This window comes from Molossus molossus, unplaced genomic scaffold (assembly GCF_014108415.1).
Source record: "Molossus molossus isolate mMolMol1 unplaced genomic scaffold, mMolMol1.p scaffold_m16_p_15, whole genome shotgun sequence".
Lineage (NCBI taxonomy): Eukaryota > Metazoa > Chordata > Mammalia > Chiroptera > Molossidae > Molossus > Molossus molossus.
The window spans coordinates 32,748,285-32,769,660 of NW_023425350.1; the positions used below are offsets into that span (position 1 = coordinate 32,748,285).

The window sequence follows — 21,376 nt, forward strand, 5'->3', positions numbered from 1 at the left end:
ACACACACAAGCCAGTGGATCCTGAGTTGGCACTGTACGTTGGACGACTGGTGTTTCTCTGGGAGGCTGCTGAGAGGGGAGGTTCCCTTCCCTGCCTCCTCAAACCATAACTTTGGTTCCTTCAGAAGCTTGCCCAAGATGCCCACAATCGCCTCCTTCCAAAGGCAAAGCATAGGAAAAGGAATGAAAACAGCTAAGGCTGAGGCATGAGCATTTTAGGGTAGAATTTAGAAAGCACTGCTGAAAAAGAAGATGCCAAAGAAGGTTCTGAGTTTTTTTCTCTGTTGGCAGGTCTTGTTCCCTCCTGTGGGGTGGGGTTCTGTGCAATCCTGTGTGCTGGTCACTGGGATCCCTGGACACTCTGTGGCCCGTCTAGCTCAAAAAGCCTTGATGGCTGGGTCTTGACCCTCCTGTGCTGTCCCTGGGGCTCACTCTCTCTAGGTTGGCTGCTATTTTGCCAGCTCTTAAGAGCTCGCAACCTAGATGCCTCTATCGTAGGGATCTCTACTTCCCCGTCTGGATGGCTCAGGTCCCCAAATTATTTCTCATGGCCTAGGTGACACCTCTGATTGGATGCCTTTTAATCTCTCCTTCTTTTAAAGGGATAAATCTGACACTTTATTTTCTAGGTCTTGTGATGGGGCCCTGCCCTAGAGAACGTGTGCCTGATGCGCAGTCCCTTCAGTGTGACCACAGCCATGGCTCAGACAGCGGTGGTGTGTGTGTGTGTGTGTGTGTGTGAGAGAGAGAGAGAGAGAGAGAGAGAGAGAGAGAGAGAGAGAGAGAGAGAGGAGCTGGCCTGACAGTCACAGTGGATCCTGGAAGCATGGCTCTCTGGAAGCCTACCCTTCAGGACTTAGCAACACTGACCTCTCTCTCCTGGCGGCTCTGCCTCACTGGCTTCATCCCCAGACTAGGGCTTGTGTTTAAAAACATATTTCAGCCCAAATTAGAAATTACTCAAAGTAGCTGGACAGTCACTCAGATCGAAGCTCATTTTTTCCTTCTGCCATGAATTGGAAGGGAAAAGGGGAGGCTGACATTCAAGCATGACTCTTAATTGTGTGTGTGTGTGTGTGTGTGTGTGTGTGTGTGTGTGTGTGTGTTCGTTCCAGGCACATCTGCTTTCCTCACTGCCAGGGAGGGAGATTTCACAGCTTTTGATGCCTCTCAGACAGACGGTAGTGTTAGGTGTCCGATGCTTTTCTAAGACTTCTTGTCAGAAGCTGCATATGTATATTGGTGGGTCATACTATGTCTGACTCGACTCTGGCATTTGTCCTTGGGATAGTCATCTTTTCAGATGAAGAATATGGGCTGAGTTTTTTCCTTTTTAGCCCAAGACCCCCTCTCAATAAAGGATGGGCATCTGGCCTTCCTCCAGGTCAGTGACCCCTATGTGGCAGAGGGTGAGTCTGGGAGAACCTGTCTCTCAGCTTGAGGATCATCCAGAGCAAAACTTGAATCCTAAACTTGCTTCCACCTACCCATTCCACCAGCTCCCTTCCTCCTGCCTTCTTCCACCTCCGGTACATTGTGTGGAGGAAACAAATTCATTCGATTATCAGTGAGGGCCAAATAGGGTTTAGAATAGAATGTGTCCCCAAAATATGGGCTCTGAAGCCAAGTTCTTTGACATTTGTAGAATGGCTGCTTTGGGCTCCTGGTGCTGCAGGCCCTGGTGCCCCAAGGGTGCAGCTGGCAGAGCCCAACTCAGAGAAAAAGGGTGGGCTGGGGGCTGCGCTCTGTACCCTCAGGCTCTCTAAAAGGGGAAATCATTGAAAGTAAGAGGAAAAAATCCACACTAACAAAACATCATCTTGTCTGAGAAGACTCAGACATTCCTGGTTATGAGAAGCCTTCCAGTGGATGATGCTGGTGAAAGAGAGGAGGGTGGGGGGATTCAGAGATATGCCTGGAGCCTCCTAGATCAGGCAGCTGAAGCAGAGCTGGGCTCCTGGAGCCCAGTGCTCCCCTTCTGGCAGGCCACCTGGGTTTTCTTCATTAAAAGTAGCTGCTCTGTATGCTGTGCTAAGTGAACTGTAGGCTGAGAAAGGCCAGCTAAGCCCCTTACCATTGCAATTTCCAAATCTTGGGGACACGACACAGTCCACAAGTTGGTGCTATGTTTCATCTCATTGCGTAATACTACATACACCACTGTGTGTGTAGCAGCTGTGCTATATATACACCAGGAGGTAACAGATGGCTCTCCCCACCCCCATCTGTCAAAACTGTGACTATATCACTTCTGACGACCAGAAGGAAGCTGCTAGGCTGGGCCAGGATTCTAAATGCTGCGGAGGTAATTCAGAGCCATGTAAAGTTGCACCATATGTTTTGGGGTTGCGGGCTGCTTATGTGCATGGGGACCGGGTTTAATGCCAGTCTGCAAAACCCAGGGCTGGCATTCTCCTTGCTGTGGTATGCACTGCGTGAGGGTCTGGGTGCCACTTTTTCTCTCCCTGGAGGAGACTCTGCACCGGGCCACAGTTCTCCAAGAGAGAACCCACAAAGAAAACAGGTTCCCCCAAAATCTAACCCCTGATAACATCGGGCCTGTCCAAATAGTATTTCTTAAAAAAATTTTTTTTGGTTTCATTTTATTGGATAAAGATTAAGAAAGCGCCAGCGTCTGAGAGAAGGAAAGCAAGCCACGCCTGGTGGCACGCCAGCCTGGCAAGGGTCCCTGGCGCGGCGGGGCGGGCAGGCAGGCGGGTGGGCGGTCTACCTGGAGGCGCTGGTCTCTGCCAGGCGGTTGTTCATGATGCCCAGCGCACCCACGCCGCCGGAGAAGCCGTTCTGGCGCGTGTTGACGCACACGCTGCGCGGGTAGCCGTTGGCCGTCTCGGACAGCTGCTTCTGCAGCAGCGCCAGCGACACCTTATTGGAGGCGGTGAGGTCGCGCATGGAGATGAGCTCGCCGGACAGGCGGCGGCCCTCGGCGTCGCTGTCGCCGCCGGCCGCGGGGTCGACGCCGAGCGCAGCCAGTCGGCGGCGCAGCCGGGAGCCGGGGGTGATGGCGTTGCGCCGGGCCAGGGGCGCGCCGGGGGCTGGGCAGCAGCGCGCGCAGCAGCGGCAGCTTAGCTTGCGCAGCATCCAGTTGAGCACCTGCTTGATGAGGATGGAGATGACATTGAAGAGCGAGTAGATGCAGCAGACGCCGAGCAGGATGAAGAGGAAGTTTCCCAGGCGGTAGAGCCCCTGGTTCCGGTAGACGGCGTGCTGGCTGCTCACCAGGTCCCCGAAGCCGATGGTGCTGAAGGTGACAAAGCAGAAGTAGAGTGAGTCCACGTAGTCCCAGCCCTCCACGCTGGTGTACATGGCCGAGGCGCAGCACGACAGCAGCACAGCGAACAGGCCCAGAATCAGCAACACGTGGTACACCGAGGGCTTCCAGCCCGCCAGGCAGTCGGCCTCCGAGAGCGCAGAGCCACTGCGGAAGGTGGCGGGCAGTAGGCCGCTGCGGCGCAGCTGGTGCTCCCGGCAGGCGCGCATGATGAAGGCCAGCAGTGAGATGATGCGCTCCAGGAAGAGGTTGAAGAACAGGATAGTCCCGGCGCAGCCGAACAGCCCGTAGGCGATGAGGAAGGCCTTCCCACCCACAGTGGCGGGGGTGGTCATGCCGAAACCTGTGGAGACAGGGCAAGGGTCAGCGAGGTCCTGGCTGGGCAGAAGGTCCCTACCTGGCAGGCGCTATGCGTACGCAGGTGATGATATATGTGGCTCCTATCCTGAGTGGTGTCACTCAAGTGGAGGGGAGTCAGTATTTAGACATTTCTCTCCCATAGTGGCAGGAGACATTGTTTCTGATCTTGGCAGTCTATAAACTGTTGGAGGAGACATAGCCCCTCCTGTTGGGGATCTATAAATCAAAATGGGTGGGGCAGGATGATCACTAGGAAGGACCCCTCCAGACACAAAACAGAAACCACTGCTCAGGTCAAACCACTGAGATGCCTCAAAGCAAGTGTCACTGGCTCTTCCACTCTTCCAATGGTTTTAATGTAACCAGTGGCACACATCGGCCTTGTTAGGATAGAAATCTATAAAGGCTTCATTTTACATGGCATTTCTAGGGACTGGGTAGAGCGTGTTCAGTCCAGGTAGCAATACACACACACACACACACACACACAAACACTTATTTTTATTCATATATATATATTTTATCCTCATCTGAGGACATTTTTCCGTTTTTTGTTCAGATAGAGTGGGAGGGAGAGAGAGGAAGAGAGAGAGAGAGAGAGAGAGAGAAACATCAACGTGAAAGGGACACATCGAGTGGCTGCCACCCTCATGACCAACCAGGGCCAGGGACAAACTTCAACCGAGGTATGTGCCCTTAGCGGCAACCGAACCCAGGTTTGTCTGGACCTCAGGCTGACACTCTAACCACTGAGCCAAACCGGCCAGGGCTTAAATATATTTTTAATTGATTTTAGAAAGAGAGAGGAGGGGAGAGATACAGAGAGCGAAACATTGATGTGAGAGAGAAAATCCATCGGTTCCCTCCCACATCTGCCCGCACCAGGGATCAAACCCAAAACCTGGGTATGCGTCCTGACCAGGACTATGTTCAACCAACTGAGCCACACTAGCCAGGGCCCAGGTAGCCATATTTGGTGGTCTCTGCAAAGAGGTTTATGAAATTGATAAAAGGATTGTTTGAGAATGAGTCCACGATCTTCAGAGTAAACATGGCTCTGCCACTGAGTGTCAGCTTCTTCTCACCCAAGGACCACCATCATCCATGCGTACTCTTTTGAAGGGAAAGGTTTTGTTCCAGTGCAGTCCTGTGCTGTGTGTCTGAGGTCACTTTTGTCCTGGCAGATCAGCTCTGTGCCTGGGCAGCTACTTATTGCTTTGAACTCAGTTATAACTAAGTCTTAATTCACCGACTTATTCCAACACCGTGTTTAAAGGAGATTCTTTATTGATTTCTGCAGAAGATTTGTCTTCCTACCAGTGTGCTCAGCCCATGCCGTGCAGCACAGAGAGGCAGCTCTGCCCCTCCAACCTGAGCTCTCAGCCTGCGGCTAGCTTTGGTCTCTTTGTGGGACTCATGGTTACCTGACTCTGGTTATAGGAGGGGGTTTAATCTCTTCGTAGAAAGATTCACTGGTGTTTGGAGTCTGAGCTGAAAACAATCATCTGTCTGAGTAGCACTATGGCACCTTTCAACGTCTCTGCAGCAAGATCAGGGGCCTTCCTATCTAATTCATATCCGAGGTCAAGAGGGCTACCTGGGTGTGGCTAGTGGGGTGGAGCCAGCCCTAGGAAGGGGGATGTAGAGTTTTGTCTCCCTGGGCTTACTATTTCCTTAAAAGGGTCTGAGAAAATATTTTTTCAGAATAATTCCTTTAACCTGTGTGCTAATCACTCTCTAGATTCCCTGAAGGAATTGGCCACTTGCCCGACCATGGTCTTGATTTATGCGTAATGACTCGGGTTATAGGAAAATCTTATGATCATGACACTCATGTTGAGGAAGATGGATTATATCCCTAGATTCAGAATTAGTAATTACATTACTAATTACCAAGTTAGTATTGTAACCAGGAATTTGATAGAGGGATTTTGCTACTCTTTAAAAAATTCAAGTTCTTAAGTTCATTTTTAAAATCAGCTCTGATTTTCTTCTTATCTGCAGAGTTGCTTTCAACAGGTTCAGTTACCCATGGTCAATCATGGTCTGAAAAGATAAAATATCAAATTCCACAAGTAAAAAACTCTTAAGTTAAAAAAAAATTTTTTTCTTTGTTGATTTTAGAGAGAGGAAGGGAGAGGGAGAGAGAGATAGAAACATCAGTGAGAGGGAACATCGATGAGAGAGAACATCGACTGGCTGCCTCCGGCACTCCCCTCCCTGGGGACCTGGCCCACAACCTGGGCACATGCCCTGACTGGGAATTGAACTGGTAACCTCCTGGCGCATGGGTGGATGCTCAACCCCTGAGCTACACTGGCCGGGCAAAAAAACTCATAAGTTTTAAATTGTGTGCCATTCTGAGTGAAGTGTTTAAAATCTCATGCCATACTGCCTGGGACATGAATCCTCCCTTTTTCCAGCGTATTCACTATGTATATACTACCTGTCCATTAGTCACTGAAGTAGCCGGCTTGGTTATCAGATCAACCAGTATTGCATGAGCATCTGTCCTCCTGGGTGTCCCTGATGACTGAACCAGAATGAGACCTGTTTCTCCACCCCCATTCTCCTTCCCAACAGAGGTATGGCTTTATTTGAGGCCTCTGCATGGCAGACCACCAGACAAGCAGCTGGAAGACATTTACTGGTGACAGTTTGGCTGGGGGGTGTGGTGGAAAACCAGAGAGATGCAGTCCCTGCCCTCATGGTCTCTGGGCTGCCTTCTTACAGGTCTGTACAGATGCTCACCCCTCTGTTGCCAGCAACTCATCCCTGGGCCAGGGCACAGCTTTTCCGTGCCACTCCCACAGAGAGGCCAGGGCAGACCTTGTCCTGGGGTCTCCTCATGGTCGTGACCACAGGCCCAAAATGATGCCAAATGCTTGACTGGCTATGGCACTATCTGCCCAGAAGTGGATAGCAGGTCACAAGGTTCTTTGACAACACAGAGGGCACTCAATGCAAATGTCTCTCTTACTACCCTAATTCCTGAGGTCTGAGCTCTGAGCTCTGGGGAATGCCAAGGCCCTGGGGTCAGGTGTCTTGCTGAAGGCAGTGGGTCCCTGCCTGGGCTGCTGCCTAGCCAGATGCTTCCCAGAGTGGAGGAACAGTCTTTCGAGCTCTGACAGTCTTTGGGAGCCAGGCTGGCTCTGAAGAGGGGCCTTGAAGCTTCAGGCGGAGAAAAGACAAACCCAGGGAAGGAGAATCCCCTCCTTCCCCAGTCACACTCGGCAGAGGCATAATCTGTCCCTGGGTTTGCACCAAGCCTGATATTTTGTTTATGCCGCAATTGATCTGCCATCCCAGTTTGCAAAGAGCAGACACTTGGGGGCTTTATTTTGCCACTTTGACAAAAACTGTGAAACTCATTCCCACAGCCTGTCTGGTGCTGCCTTCGCAAATGGGGCCCTGGTGACAGGGCCTCTGGGGTTCAGCTCAAAGAACCTGGAATGGAGATGAGGAGGCCAGCACTGATCTGTAGCAGGTGGCTCTGGGTGGAGCCTCTGTGCCAGTTAATGGACATGCCAAATCCCTCCAGCCACCCCACGCGGGAGGCACCATCAACCCTAAAACGTAGGCCGGGACATAGGCCAAGGGAGTTGAGGGCTCTCGCCCGCGTTATAGTTTGTAAATGGCTGAGCTGACCCTGAAGCCCTTCCCGCTGCACCAGAAGGTGGGAAGTCCTGGCTCATCATCTTGTCCCTTTGGCTCTGTAGTGTAAATCTGAGGAGGAGAAACATAATTGATAGTCCAACCCAGGAGACTTTTGAGAGTAAAGGGCACTGCTAATAATTACCCTAGTACAGCAAGTATAAACCAGGGCTATTCCAATAACTGAGATTTATGATTAAAACGCAGATTCCAAGGCAGATCCCATGCAGAGGTTTATTTAGTAGGTCAGGAGAGGGGCCCAGGAATCTGCATTTAGCAAGTGTCCCCTGATGATTCTGATGCAAATGGGCTAAAGCATTTCCTTCAAGAAACACTGTTATAAGGTAACCCCTATGACCCTTCTGATTGGAATCTGCCCAATTTCAAATATTTTGATAGACATTTCTTTTTTTTTTTTTTTTATTGCTTTTAGAGAGAGAGGAAGTGAGAGGGGGAGAGAGAGAGAAATATCGATGAGAGAGAACATCAATTGGCCATCTCCCACATGTCCCCCGCTGGGGATTTGGCCCACAACCTGGGCATGTGCCCTGACTGGGCATCAAAATGTCGACCTCTTGATGCATGGGTCAATATTCAACCACTGAGCCACACCAGATGGGCTTGATAGACATTTCTTAATTTCAGCTTTATTGAGTTGGAGTTGACATACAATTGTAAGGTATTTAAAGTGTACCTTATAATGGTTTGTTGATTTAAATTCCAAGTGACCTAAAACCCTTGTGGTAGACATTGTACCTATCTCCTTAACAATCATCACCCCCATCCCTAACTGTGTAGTAGCCAGGCCTTTTGAAGAACTGACCCAACTCTGGGGATGGGTTCCATTAGTCTAGGCCAGTCAGGATTATCCAGTCCCGTACCATGATTAGCTCAAGGATGGGTAGGCCTAAGCCAATCAGTGCAGGACCTTTCTGTGGCTACAGAGACTGGCTCCGGAATGGGCTTATGACCCCAGTCAGGCCAATCAGGTGAAAGAAGAGTTTCTTTAATACTTTCTGGGCTAATAGCAACTCTTAAAAAGAGTTGGCCTGGCCCGGCCAGTGTGGCTCAGTTGGTTGAGTGTCGTCCCGTGCACCAAGAGATCACTGGTTCAAGTCCCAGTCAGGGCATATGCCCTGACGGTGGGCTCGATGTTTCTATTTCTCTCTCCCTCTCCTTTCCTCTCTCTCTAAAAAAGTCAATAAAAACATACTTTAAAAATATATGTATTCTAAATGTAGTGGTTCCCAGTCCTGGAAAAAAAGAAAGTTGCCCTGGATGGTGCAGGAGGTGGCCCCAGGGGCGGTTAGCAGCCATCGGAAGCCATGAAGAGGAGTCAGCCTTAATATGAAGCTGACACTACAGAAGGCTGAGAGGAGGTAGCCTGAAAGAAAATGAGACCCTGCTGAGCTGTTAAATCAAACTGGTCATGCTGCCCCACTTACCTCTGGACTTCCAGTTTCATGAGCCCATAAATCCCTTGTCTGACTTATTCCTTCTGTGACCACACACACTCCAACTGGTGCTGATGGTTAGGGGCCTTGTTACGCAACCCAGTGACTAAAGCAAGTCGCTGTCATTAACTCCTCTGAGCCTTGATTTCTTCATCTGTTAAATGTAAATCTCTTACTGTGAACCTTCTTTGTGAATTGCAGTACACTCTGCCCAAGTATGTTCCTTAAGAAGGGATAATAGATGAAATGGACGGTGGGGAGAATTACCATGATTCTTTAAAAAAAAATGGGTTAAATAAAGTGAAACAGGCTGTTTACGGCAGGACTTGTCAGAGCACTTATTGTGCTTATGTGATTTATGAATCCAAGTGGGCTATGCTAATGCTATCCAGTGTTCCCTAAACCAGTTTGACCACAGAATGTATTTAATCACCTCAGGTAACTTGAGTGTCCCAAGGAAAAATCTTTGGGAAACACTATACTCTACCCTCATGAAGAATTAAGGATGAGACATTTTAAAATATGCAGGAGGATTTCCCACACTTAAAAAAAGTCACTGAGACACTGCAATACCTAGAACAGGGGCTGGCATAGATAACACGCTCGAGTCAAGTTTGTTGAGTGAATGAATAGACTCTCCCTCTGCTTGTTTGGAGCAGTGGTTCTCAGACTAGGACCCACATGGGGATTTCGTTAGATTCCGGAGTGAAGCTCACAATTCTGCATTTCTAACATAGTCCCAGGTGATGCCATTGCACTGGGTCAGTGAACTTTATTTTGTGTAGGAAGTACAGATAATTTAGAGTATTAATTACCTTTGGGGCCTGTCTCCACAATGAGATTGAAACCCCCTTGCAAGTAAGGGCCACATTATATTGACTATTTTGAACTAGGCTGCCCAGGTTTGAATCCCAGCTCCATCACTCCCTAGCTGTGTGTCTTTGAGCAAATTAACTAACCTCTCTGAGTCTCAAGTTCTTCATCTGTAAAGTGGAGATCCTACTACACCTATCTCAATAATTTTTTGTATTAAATTGAGTTAATTATGCAAAACACTTAGAACAGTGTCTAGCACTATTCAAATAAATGTTATTATTATCAGAAACTTCCTATTCTCGACAGTGAATGAGGAAATTTTGTATAAATTAGGCACTGATGGTTATTTGCTGACTGAATGGCTGAAAGTAAACATTTTAAGAACTTGTAGAGGCTGAGAGTTAAATATCAGAAAGAGTGGGAAAACTGAGGTGTTCAGTCAGTGAGCAGGGGACAGGAAAGGACGTATTGGGGGGTCAGATAAAATACAGGATGCCCAGTTAAATATTAATTTTAGATAATGAATCATTTTTTAATGCAAGTATGTCCCATGTAATGTTTGGAACATAACTTTACATAATGATTTGTTGTTTATCTGAACTGAAAATTTAACTGGAAGTCTCGTGTTTTTATTTGCTAATCTACAAGGCACACTCCTCTGAGAGGCCTTTCCCAATATCCTCATCTCATCCGATCTTTCCTGACTGGCTAGGAGGGGTTAACAGCCTCGCTTTAATAAGAAGCATCCTGAAACTCACGCCCAAGGCCGGGCCAGCAGCCAGGCCTTCCGGTGCTCCTCCCTCTCCAAACAGGTAACAGAGGGAGTGTGAGGTGGGCTGTGGGGTGAGGGGTGGGGCTGCCTTCAGGCTGCTCTGTGGCTGGAGCCCAGACAGACTCTCAGGGATGAAAAGGGAGGCTTCTGGCCATGCTCCATGGAGGATGCTTGGACTTGAGAGAACACTGGGCCAAAGAGACTTCCCTAGGACACGAGCTCAGCCCTGAGCCCTCAGGTCTGTCCATGTCATCCTGATCCAAGTCACTCTCCCAGGGAGGACAACCAGCCTGAATAAATCCTGAACTTTTTGGGAGAAGTGGGGCTGGAAGAATGGCTGGGAAAAGTCATTAGAACCCTCAGTGAGGAATGGAAATGTGAGGGGTAATACTAACCGACAGGTGTTGAGCCCTCTCTGTTTCCAGGCACTTTGCCAGGAATTCATGGCTATCGATGCGTTTCAGCCTCACAACAACTCTATGAGACACTCATTCATTCTAAGTCACAGCTTTTCCCCTTGAATTTTAACATCCCTGAGATCAGGATGAATCTTACAATGACCTGACAGTTTATTTGATAGCATTTTAAATTCTTAATGGTATTCAATAATGGTACATTTATAATCGATGGTGTCTCAGGTTTGGTGAATGACAGTGGGAATTATTATCATCCCCGACTGTGAGATGAATAAACGAAGTCACATTTAATAGATAAAGACACTGAGGTTAAATAACTTGCCAAGATCACAGAACAAGCAAGTGGCAGAGCCCAGATTTGAGCTTGCGAGGTGATAAGGGAGAAGTTAAATGCACAAGAGTTTGGAAGAAAAAGAAGTAGGTTGCTTCTTTCTGGTACAGCAGTTTTTCACTCTGGCTGCACAACAGAATGCCCTGGGAAATTTAAAACCATCCCCAAGGCTCTGGCGCACCCCGACCAGCTCAGGTCAGAACCAGGGCCGAAGTCCTCTTTGTCCAGTGACTGGGAAAGACAGAGAGGAAGAGGTCTTTGGGTTTAGTCCTGAAGGGTGGGTGGGATTCGGAGAGGGAGGAAGTAGAGGTGGGTTTGGGAAAGGGGTGTCCCGCTGGCAGAGGGCACGGGGCGGGCTGTGGACAGTTCAGCCTGGCGGGGTTCCAGTGCGGCTTGTGCAGCTGGGGGCCTGCCCCGCGGACAGCGTGCAGCGACTTGCCGGTGGAGCCGGTGAGCCTGTGCAAGAAGGAAAAGGGCTAGGCTGAGGGAACTTCCCTCCACCTCCCACCCTTAAAAAGAGCTTGGTGGTAGTGAGAGCTTCATTCACCTGGCACCTCTAGGAAAGTCTCCAGCACCTGAGCCTGGCATCTGGCCACACGCTCTACCTTCTAGAAACTGACGAGCCCTGGAAACCTCCAGCTGCAGAAGACAAGCTCAGCAAGCCTCCACCCCTGCAGCCGGGGAAGGGCCAACGTCCTGGGAGAGTTGAGGCAGCAGCTGCGAGCGGGGCTGTGGCCTCACACTCGGCCGCCCCCGCCTGCTGGTGGGCAACGTGAACATGTTTCCTCTCCCTCTAAAAATGGCCTGAGGACAGCCTACCTCCGAAGTTTGTTGTGGTTCCCACATGCTTCCCACAGTGCCTAGGACATGCTAAGTGTGCAAAACGCAGCAAAGCTCAATTGGAAACACCAAAGGTGAGGTGCGGCCCTTGCACCACAGCTGAAGGGCATCACGATTTCCCCTGATGCAAGATACAGACAGGCGGTGACGAGGGATTTTGGCGACAAGGAAAAACTCCCCCAAGACCAAGTCTATCATTGACTTGCTGTCCTTTCTCCTCCCTGCGCCTGTTTCCTCCGTGGTTCCAGGTGAGTGGCATCATCCCCTTTGGGCTTGCTTCAGGCTCTGGCCCGAGCTGGGTGAGAGGCCCCGCTAAAGGGAGGCGCCACCTCCTCCAGTCCCCACACTGAGTGTGGCAGTGGGGTGGGATGCTGGGAACGGGGACTGCGGTGGAAAAGCTGAGCTGGGCTGCTCGATTTGTTGGCATCTGGGAATTGGTCTGAATCGCAAACTAGATGGACAGACAGCTCCCTGAGGGCCACTCTTGGTTCCCTTTGCTCCAGGGCTGGTGTGGGGCTGGGTTCGTACTGGGTGCCCCGTGACCCAGGCCCAAGAGACAGTGCCAGCCCGACTCATAGAAGAAGTGGGCCCCTCCCCATTTTCCTGTTTGCTTCTGGCTTGTTCTGTGGGGCCTTTGGGATGATGTTCTCTGTTTGATGAGGGCAGGTGGGGGTGGACTGAACCCCATAAGCTTCAGGCTGCTGAGTTTTTACATCAGAAAAGTTTGGGTAAACTATGAGCAATGGGCAAGTGACCCCACGAGGTGGCTTTGGACCTTGGCACTGCTTTCATCGTCCACGGGGTGACTTGAACCTCCCCCGACGGCTTCATCTGTGCAGTTAAGGTTTTCTCCGCTCACCAGAAATCATTCAGCAAAATGAGTTACTGAAAGCCGGTTAACTACGGCCTCGGGCAGCTCCTCCTAACCCTTCCTGAGCAGTGCTGTCAAGTCCGGCGCAGAGCTGGAGCTGGGGGGAGATGACTCATTTCTAGAGTCCAGCCTCCGTCCTGTCCCCTCCCCGCACAGATCTATCCCTGTTTCTCTGATGACTAACTCAGAAATGAGATCACTGCCCCTCCTGCCTGCACAAAAAGAGCAGAGCCCTGGCCTCCGCCGGGGCAGGAGCCTAAACCCAAGGCCAGGGAAGCAGGACAGCCTGGCGGGGCACAGGGCTGCCAGGAGAGCCTGGGCTGGTGCAGTGCCATGAGGAGGGCCCTGCGGTCGCCCTGGCTGCGTTCCTCTCCCCATCCCGGGTCCCCGCACAGGCCGCCTCTCAGAAGGGCACACAGGTCTGGCTGCGGGGAGAAGGCAGGTCCATCTGCCTCCGCTTCGAGGTCTCAACACAATGTCAAATGAGTCATGTTTTACCTCAAATCATGTACCATGGAGGAGCAGATGTTTTATTTATTTTTATTTATTTATTTATTTTGGTACGTGCCCCTAGCAGGAACCGAACCTGGGACTCTCTGGTCCACAGGCCGACGCTCCAACCGCTGAGCCAAACGGCCAGGGCGAGGAGCAGATGTTCTAAAGGGAAACCGGTGGTGGGTCCTATAAAGCAGAGACTCCTGCTTTCAGGAAGACAGTCCCAACTTCTCTGTCAACTCAGTTTTTACACACCTGGAGAAGCACCCCTCGTGCACGTCCACAGGAAGGAGGGTCTCTGTGCCCAGGCGGAAGGGAAACCTAGGGGCAGGGGCCTAGGGGGCTGACAAACTAGATTCCGAGCCCTCAGGACCACTGGCTCAGGCGCAGGGACCATTCCTCACTCAGCCTCGGGGTCCATCCGAGTTGTCCCCAGCACCTGTCTCCTCCCCCACGTCTTGTCACAGAGGCGGCTTGGTTGGCTCTCCAGAGCAGTGGTAAAGATGAGAAGGCAAGATGGAAATAAACCCACACTTGAAAGCCGCAGCCAGGGAAGCACTCTAGAGGGTCCTGCAGAACCCTGTGTCGCCCTGCTGGCCTGCTGACAGGCCCCTGCCCTAGAGGCTGGTAAGCCTAAGGGTCTCTGCTAGAGCCTGGCTGGGTCAGGAGGGACTGAACTTGTGGCCCCTGGACTGATGCTAAGGGGTGAGAGGTGCCTCCTTCTCCAAACAGGGTGCCGCTCCTGCCCATTCTGCCCTCAGCCACCTTACAGGGAAGGAGTGGACCCCGGCTCACAGGAAGTGAGAGATGGAGGGGCTGCCTTTCTGGAGCCCCTAGCCCATGCCCAGCGCTCTGGCTGTGCTTTTGCAGATGTATGCCCCAGAGCAGCTCCTGGAGGGTGAGGGTTATGGTCATTATTCAGGGGAGAAAACCAAGGCTCAGAAGTAAAGCGATGAGTGAAGAACACCACCAGCACCCACCTCCAAACCACACACCCACGGCTCTTTCCATTCCTCCCCTCGAGGCCAACTCAGCCTTTGGTTTGGAGAACAGAACTGTGATTTTGTTCTGAACCCTGCATACCAAACCAGAGACTTGGCTGAAATGCCTGCCCTGGGTCTGTGGCATGAGTGTACCAGATCCTGGTGACAGGAAATGGAGGCTGGGGCTCAGTGGGGCCAATGACCTTGTCCAAGGTCACTGAAAATGGCCCAACCAGGATTCCCACTCAGGTCTGCCTGACTCCAAGTCCCACAGTCTTCCATTCATCACCTTGCCTTTAGCCCCACCCCCTAGTCACACAGGGAGGCCCTGATGACCAGGAACCCAGACTTCCTGGTTTTCTGGAAACATTTTCTCTCCTGCTGGTCCGTTCTGCACATTGTCTTGGATCGACTGTTATCAAAGCACAGCTCTACTAGGATCTCTGCTCAAGCCACACCAAGCTCCCAAGTGACAGGAGGATCCAGAAATCCTTAGATGGGCCCCCAAGGCCCTGACCCACTTTTTCTAGCATCATCTCCCCCTCTTTGAACTTTCTTTTTCAGGGGTCTCCCAAATGACTTATTCATATACACGGGTTCATCGCCAGGCATGAACTGAAAGCCTGCTCTGTGTCAGGCACTGTGGCGATGAGGGAGAAGACAGGCAGAACCCCACCCCCACAGCCTAGTGTCCAGCAGACCTACCGCGGACGTTCTCCCTCCATGCCTGTGACCTGCCATTCCCCACCTGTCAAGGTCCGCAACAGCTCATGTCCTTTCCTCTCTGTCTGCCTCGATTCATCACCGGGCAGCACTTTCATTTCCTTATGTGCTGCTTGTGACAGCCCTGTACTAGTGACTACTGTCCAGCGCATTATTTAACCCTTTGCACTTTTCTGTGGTGTCCGTGAGGACACAGCTCCTGTCTCAAGTGTCCTCTCACCCTCTCTAATGCACGTGCTCAGGGGATAGCTGCTAAATTCCTAACAGAACTGGCAGTTTGTCAAGTGGTCACCAGCAGGTACTGTACCAGAAACGTGGTTTCCATCTTAGTTTTAGTTCATTCATCTAACATATTCTTGAGACCTGCACTGTGCCAGGCATGGGGCTGGGAAAGGAAAACAGTGGGTATGATACTGTCCATGCCCTGCAGCCAGAGGCCACCAGGAACACATCTGCAGTTGAATAAAACTGAGTGTACCGACTCATTGTGACAAGGGAGACAGTGCACTACGTGGTTGAGCATCAAGAGGTCCCCAGTTCGATTCCCACTCAGGACACATGCCTGGGTTATAGGCTCACCCTCCAGAAGGAGACATGCAGGAGGCAGCTGTTCAATGCTTTTGTCTCTCCCTCTCCCTCTTTCTTCCTCTCTCTTTCTAAAATCAATTAAAAACAAAACACCCCCTCCCCCAAAACAGTAGACAAAGAGATTAGTCAGCAAGTCCCTCATGGATGCTTCAGAGCAAAGTTTAAGTTACACACATGCCCAAGAATTTGAGCAAACCTATCACTGACTTTTGATTTTAGCATGAGAGATAAACAGAAATATAATACATATTCAAGTAGATTTCAAGGGACAATGGAGATGCTGAATATAACTGATAACTGTCATTTTTTTTCTATCAGCCGAATCTCATGCCATTTTAGAAGGAATTAAGATTATAAAAACAACCATCAACATTTTAAATAGCTCTGGACAGTGTGTAGAGTAAATTTTCATGTCTTATCACATTTGGCCATCACCGTAACCCAGGAAAGACAATGTCAACATTGTCCCATTTTTTATAGACAAGAAAATCGAAGCTGTGGGAAGTAATGTGACCTATATGATTTCTGATTTCCTTGAGTCTGAGCCAGAATGTGTACCTCGTATTTCTCAACCTCATCTCTCAAGTCTAACATCTTTCTATTATAACAAAAGAAATATTTGAGGGCATATCAGTTTGTATTTTATATACAGTGTTCAGTGATCTCCATCAATGTTTATCTATTAAAGTTTTTACATGACAGTAATAATAATAATAAAAAGCCACTCTTTCCAGCTGCTATGTTGAGGGCAGCCTGCAGGGAGGGATCAGGGATTCCAGTTCAGAGGCTGTGGCAGTGAACAGGTCAGGGGACCAACACAGGGTGGTGGCCAGGTGGGGACTAAGAGAGGGAGGCCAAAGGGAGGACACAAAGCAGGAGAGAACAAAATCACCAAAGCTAGAGGAGGCAAGCGGTTTGAGAAACAAAAATGAAGGTTATGGAAACTTCCAGAAGGATCTAGTAGATAGAAACCCACCAGTTCCCCTGGGATTTGGCAACTAGGAGGAAGTTGGCTCTAGGCATGAAAGGAGGGGTACAGCCTCATGGATGCCAGCCTGCCAGGGGCTGCAGCAGGTGCTGAGAGGGGGAGGGAACAAACAGGTAGGGGAGACTGCTGTTGAAGCAGGGTACCGGGAAGGTTACGAAACCCACACCTGGCAAGGCTCAGGGCCAAGACACGTGCTTCACTTACTTTACCTCGGGGGGGGGGGGGGTGTCATGGACTGAATGTTTGTGTTCCTCTGAAATTGGTATGTTGAAATCCCACCCCCCAGGTGATGTATTAGGATGTGGGGCCTTGGGGAGATGATTAGGTCATGAAGGTGGAGCCTCATAAATGGTATTAGTGTCCTTATAAAAGGGACCCAGAGAGCTTTCCTGTTCTCTCCACCACGTGAGGACAGCCAGAAGGCAGACGTCTGGAAACTAGGAAGATGGCTTTCACCAGACCCCAAATCTGCCAGCACCTTGATCCTGGACTTCCCAGTCTCCAGAGCAGTGAGAAATCAGTGCTGTTTAAGCCACTCAGCCTGGGGTGTATTTGTTATAGCAGCCTGAGTGGACTAAGACGGGGAGGTTGAGTAACTTGCCCAAGTTTCAGAATGTGGTGGTTTAAATCCCAGGCCCTGGAGTGAGAGTTTCAGGTTGTATCCAGCCCCCCCCCCCCCACTCACCCGGAGCTACTTGCCACCCCTCTGTGTCCTCATCTAGCAAAGGAGACAGAGTGGCCGTGGGGATTAGATGGGAGAGCTCCTGTAGTCAGCGGGGTGCTTGGCAGAGTAGACACTCAGTAAGTATGCTGGTTATTAAGGCTACACACCTGCAAAGGGCAGAGAAAGGAGAGGGCCTCGTGGGGGGACGCATGACCCTACAGTTTGCAGCGAGCCCTGCCGGATCCTGCTTTCAAGGCTCTCATTCCCTGTCTGCCTTTCTGGCTGCTAAGCGCAGTCCAGGGTGGGCAGAAGTAGCGTTACAGTTGTGAGGATGGAAATGCACCTTATTCTTGTGTTATTTATTAATGATTGTATTGTGTTTTACAACGTATTGTATTATTTGTATTACAACTATAAACCTATTTTTGCCCACTCCTGCACAAGACACTGGGTTGCTTATCAACAGCAGAAATTTGTTTCTCACATTCTGGAGACTAGGAAGTCTAAGACCAAGTCACTGGCAGTCTGGGGAGAGCTCTTTTGCAGGTTAGTAGATGATGCCTTTTCTCTGGAATCTCACGTGGTAGAAGGGGGAAGGGTCTCTCTGGGACTCTTTTAAAAGGGCACTAATTCCATTCACAAGGGTTCTACCCTCATGGCCTGTTCACTTACCAAAGGCCCCACCTCCTAATACCATCACCTTCGGGGTTAGGTCTCAACACAGAAATTTTGGGGGGACACAAACATTCAGACCATAGGCCCTCACTCACCTTTATAACATCAGGAAATGCTTACTGCGTGCCAGGTATGAGGGGTGTCCACTGTGCCTAGGGGCTTATGTCTCACCTGGGAAGCAGAAGGGCACAGGCTCTCCCCATTAGGGGCCTTGAACGAGAGGCTGGAGACCCCAAGCAGTGAGTCCTCTCCTGTGAGGACTCTAAATGCTATCTCTGTGTTCCACCAGGCCGTCAGAAAGAGCAGCCGTGGACCACATCATCCCTGCTCGCTGCTGAGATTGATGTGCCTCCACTGTGATTTAATGTTTCACCTCCTGCCCTTGGGAGGGAGTGATGGAAACACCCATTTGAAGATGACGTCTGTGTCCTCTGCAAAACCAAAGGAAAAAAATCATTTCCCATGTCCTTTACGTATGATGCATGAGATTCATTTCTTCTTGAATTCAGGATCTGAAGTGTTGGTTTTCTAGGGGCACATGTGCCCAGGTTCCTTTTTCTTGAGCACTGAGTGCCAGGTCTGCCTCTGAGTTGAAGCTAAGAGCCAGTGTAGTGTGACAATGGCTGCAGGACTGCGCCCCAGCAGCTGGTACATTTTTCATCAATTTTCAGTTATGTTTTGGCTTCTGTTATTCTTTTTTTTTTTTTTTTTCAATTTTTCATCCTCACCCCAGGACATTTTTGCATTTATGTTCAGATAGAGTGGGAGGGAGAGAGGAAGAGAGAGAGAGAAACATCAATGTGAGAGAGACACATCGACTGGTTGCCACCCACACGACCTCAACTAGGCCGGGGACAAACTGCAACCGAGGTACGTGCCCTTAGTGGGAACCGAACCCCAGGCCTGTCTGGTCCGCGAGCCGACACTCTAACCGCTGAGCCAAACCGGCCAGGGCAGCTTCTGTCATTCTTCCCTCCCCTTTCTTTCTCCTTTCACGAGCTCTACCGAACACCTGCTATGCGCGAGCGCGGTGCTAGGGCACCACCCTGACCTCTCAGCGCTTCCAGGTCCGTGTATTCTCGTTGTAGCACTGAAATGTGTTCACATCCTCTGTGGAAGTACGCTGGCTTGAATCATACATAATGAGCAACAGCAATTTCCAGAAGTCTTCATATCCTCGTCGTCCCACCAAATACATGGAATCTTTCTGCAGGGTGACCTTTAAAATGCAGACCGACTCTCCCGCGCTCAGGAAGGTTCTGACATGCTTCAGTCTGAAGGCAGAGGGACGGCCTCGGCGAATGCGTGCTCCCCAGATCGGTGTGTTAAAGCCCTAACCCTGCAGTACCTCAGAATGTGACTGTGCTTGTTGATACAGCCTTTGAAGAGGAGCTGAAGGTCAAACGAGGCTGTATGAGTAGGCCCTAACTGACTGGTGTCCTCAGGAGGAGAGGAGGTGAGCGCACAGACGCGCAGAGGGAAAACCATATGAAGATGCAGGGAGAAGACAGCCACCTACACGTCCAGAAAAGAGGCCTCAGAAAACCCAGTCCTGCTGACACCTCGAGCTTGAATTTCTGGCCTCCCAAATTGTGAGAAAGTTCCCCCCACCCCCATCCCCACCCCGGGCGGCAGCCATAGCTGACCAGTGCAGCCCGTTTGGTCGGCAGCAGAAGCCCTGCATGCTGCCCCTTGCGTGTCCGTGTTTTACAGCAGCGGTGGCAGCAGGGAGCTCGGATGCAAAGCTTAGTTTCTGAGCCTTGATCAGGAGGCTGTGTTTATATTTATCCTGCTAACTGCAGGGGACTATTTATAGACAGAGAAATAACCTCCCAGGCAAGATGGGGGCAGCCAAGGAACCAGCTGCTTCCGTCAGGCCTGCTGGGTCCCTTCAGTTGGGTGCACACACTCAGACCCTGCTCAGGCCCCATGGTTCTCAGGTGCCACCTTCCTTCAGGCTTTTTCTGATGCCAGCTCTCCTCACGCCGACATGGGGCTTGGGCTCCGGGGGTGGAGTCTAGTCTTCTTAGCACAGGGGCATTGCACAGAGCCTGACTGCTTTTCACAAGCTCTCCAGAATGCACAGCCCAAGGACCAGTGCCTTTGTAAAGGAGTCACAATTCTAGTCTCACTCAGACCCAACACAATACTGGGTATTTAGTAGGTGCTCAATAAACAGAATAAGAAGTGGTTTTGGTTTTTTAAAATGACAGTAGCCCCCCTCCCCTTATCCACAGCTCACTTCCAGCAGTTTCGATTACCCACGTCAACCACAGTCAGGATATATCAAGTGGAAAATTCCAGAAATAATTGATAAGTTTTAAATTGCATGCACTTCTGAGTAGCATGATGAAATCTCATCCCATCCTGCTCCATCCTGCCCAGGACATGAATCACTCCTTTGTCCAGCAAATCCAGGCTGTACACGCTACCTGCCCATTTATTCACTTTCAGCCTTCTTGCTCACCAGATCAACTGTCATCGTATCGCAGTGCTGGTGTTCAAGTAACCTTTATTTTACTTAATAATGGTCCCAAAGTACAAGAATAGTGATGCTGGCAATTCAGATATGCCAAAGAGAAGCCACAAAGTGCTTTCTTTAAGTGAAAAAGTATGTATGTATGTAACTCATAGTATACCCAGGGTCCGGTACTGTCCACGGCTTCAGGCATTCACTGGGAGTCTTGGAACATAGCCCCCGTGATCAGGGGCACTACTGTAGTCTCGATCCGTACCTTTATAAACTGTAAGGTGCCTCTGCCACTTGTTCCCCCTTCTTGCTCCCTTTCCTGGGAGCTCTGAGGGGAAGGTCTCCTGGGAGTGGAGTCCAGACACCCTGGGCTTGTTCTGGGATCTTGCAGCCGGGCTGAGCTTTCAGAAGACTGTGGGAGGTTTCAGCTGGACCCTGGCCACACTGCACAGATCCCTGTTGTATCAGAGAAATCACTGCCACACAGTGACTCTTGAGGCCCTCAGCAGGGAGAGCGTGTAAGACCAAGAGGGCCCAAGTCAGGTGAAGGTGCCCAGGCTTCTGCTGTCTGCAAAGAACTCAAGTGTGCAGGAAGCCAGGCACACCAGTGACCAGCAGGAAAGACATGGAAAAGCTTATAGGTTTTCAGCGTTGGCTAGTGGAAACACTTTGGACTCCTGGGTGGATAAATGCTTGGGTCAGTCTACACACTGAAGTGCAGATGTGAGGTCATTAAAGGAATTCTTTGAGGTGGGGACTTGAATTTACTTGAGCAGGCGTGTCAATGTAACTGTGAAAAAGCGAGCTGCCGGGGCATCGAATTGCAGACCTTGTCACAGCCACCACCACCACCACAACAAACAGCAACAACCCCAACAACAAGCACAACGACAACTGCGTTTTTCAGCTCTGATCACTACACTGTGTCGCTTTCCTTACTAGGCTTGTATGAGATTTATGGTTTTAAAGGTCATTTTTACACACAGT

General features: G+C 50.3%; 1 protein-coding gene across 1 annotated transcript in view; it reads right to left on the bottom strand.

Moving 5' to 3' along the window:
* Positions 1-2,577: 2,577 nt before the first annotated feature.
* Positions 2,578-21,376, bottom strand: part of KCNK12 (potassium two pore domain channel subfamily K member 12) — a 47,084-nt gene continuing 28,285 nt past the window's right edge. The window contains exon 2 of the mRNA XM_036263396.1: positions 2,578-3,632. Within this exon, the coding sequence (XP_036119289.1) occupies positions 2,728-3,632 (905 nt within the window). The 3' untranslated portion in view covers positions 2,578-2,727. The remainder of the gene's footprint in view (positions 3,633-21,376) is intronic.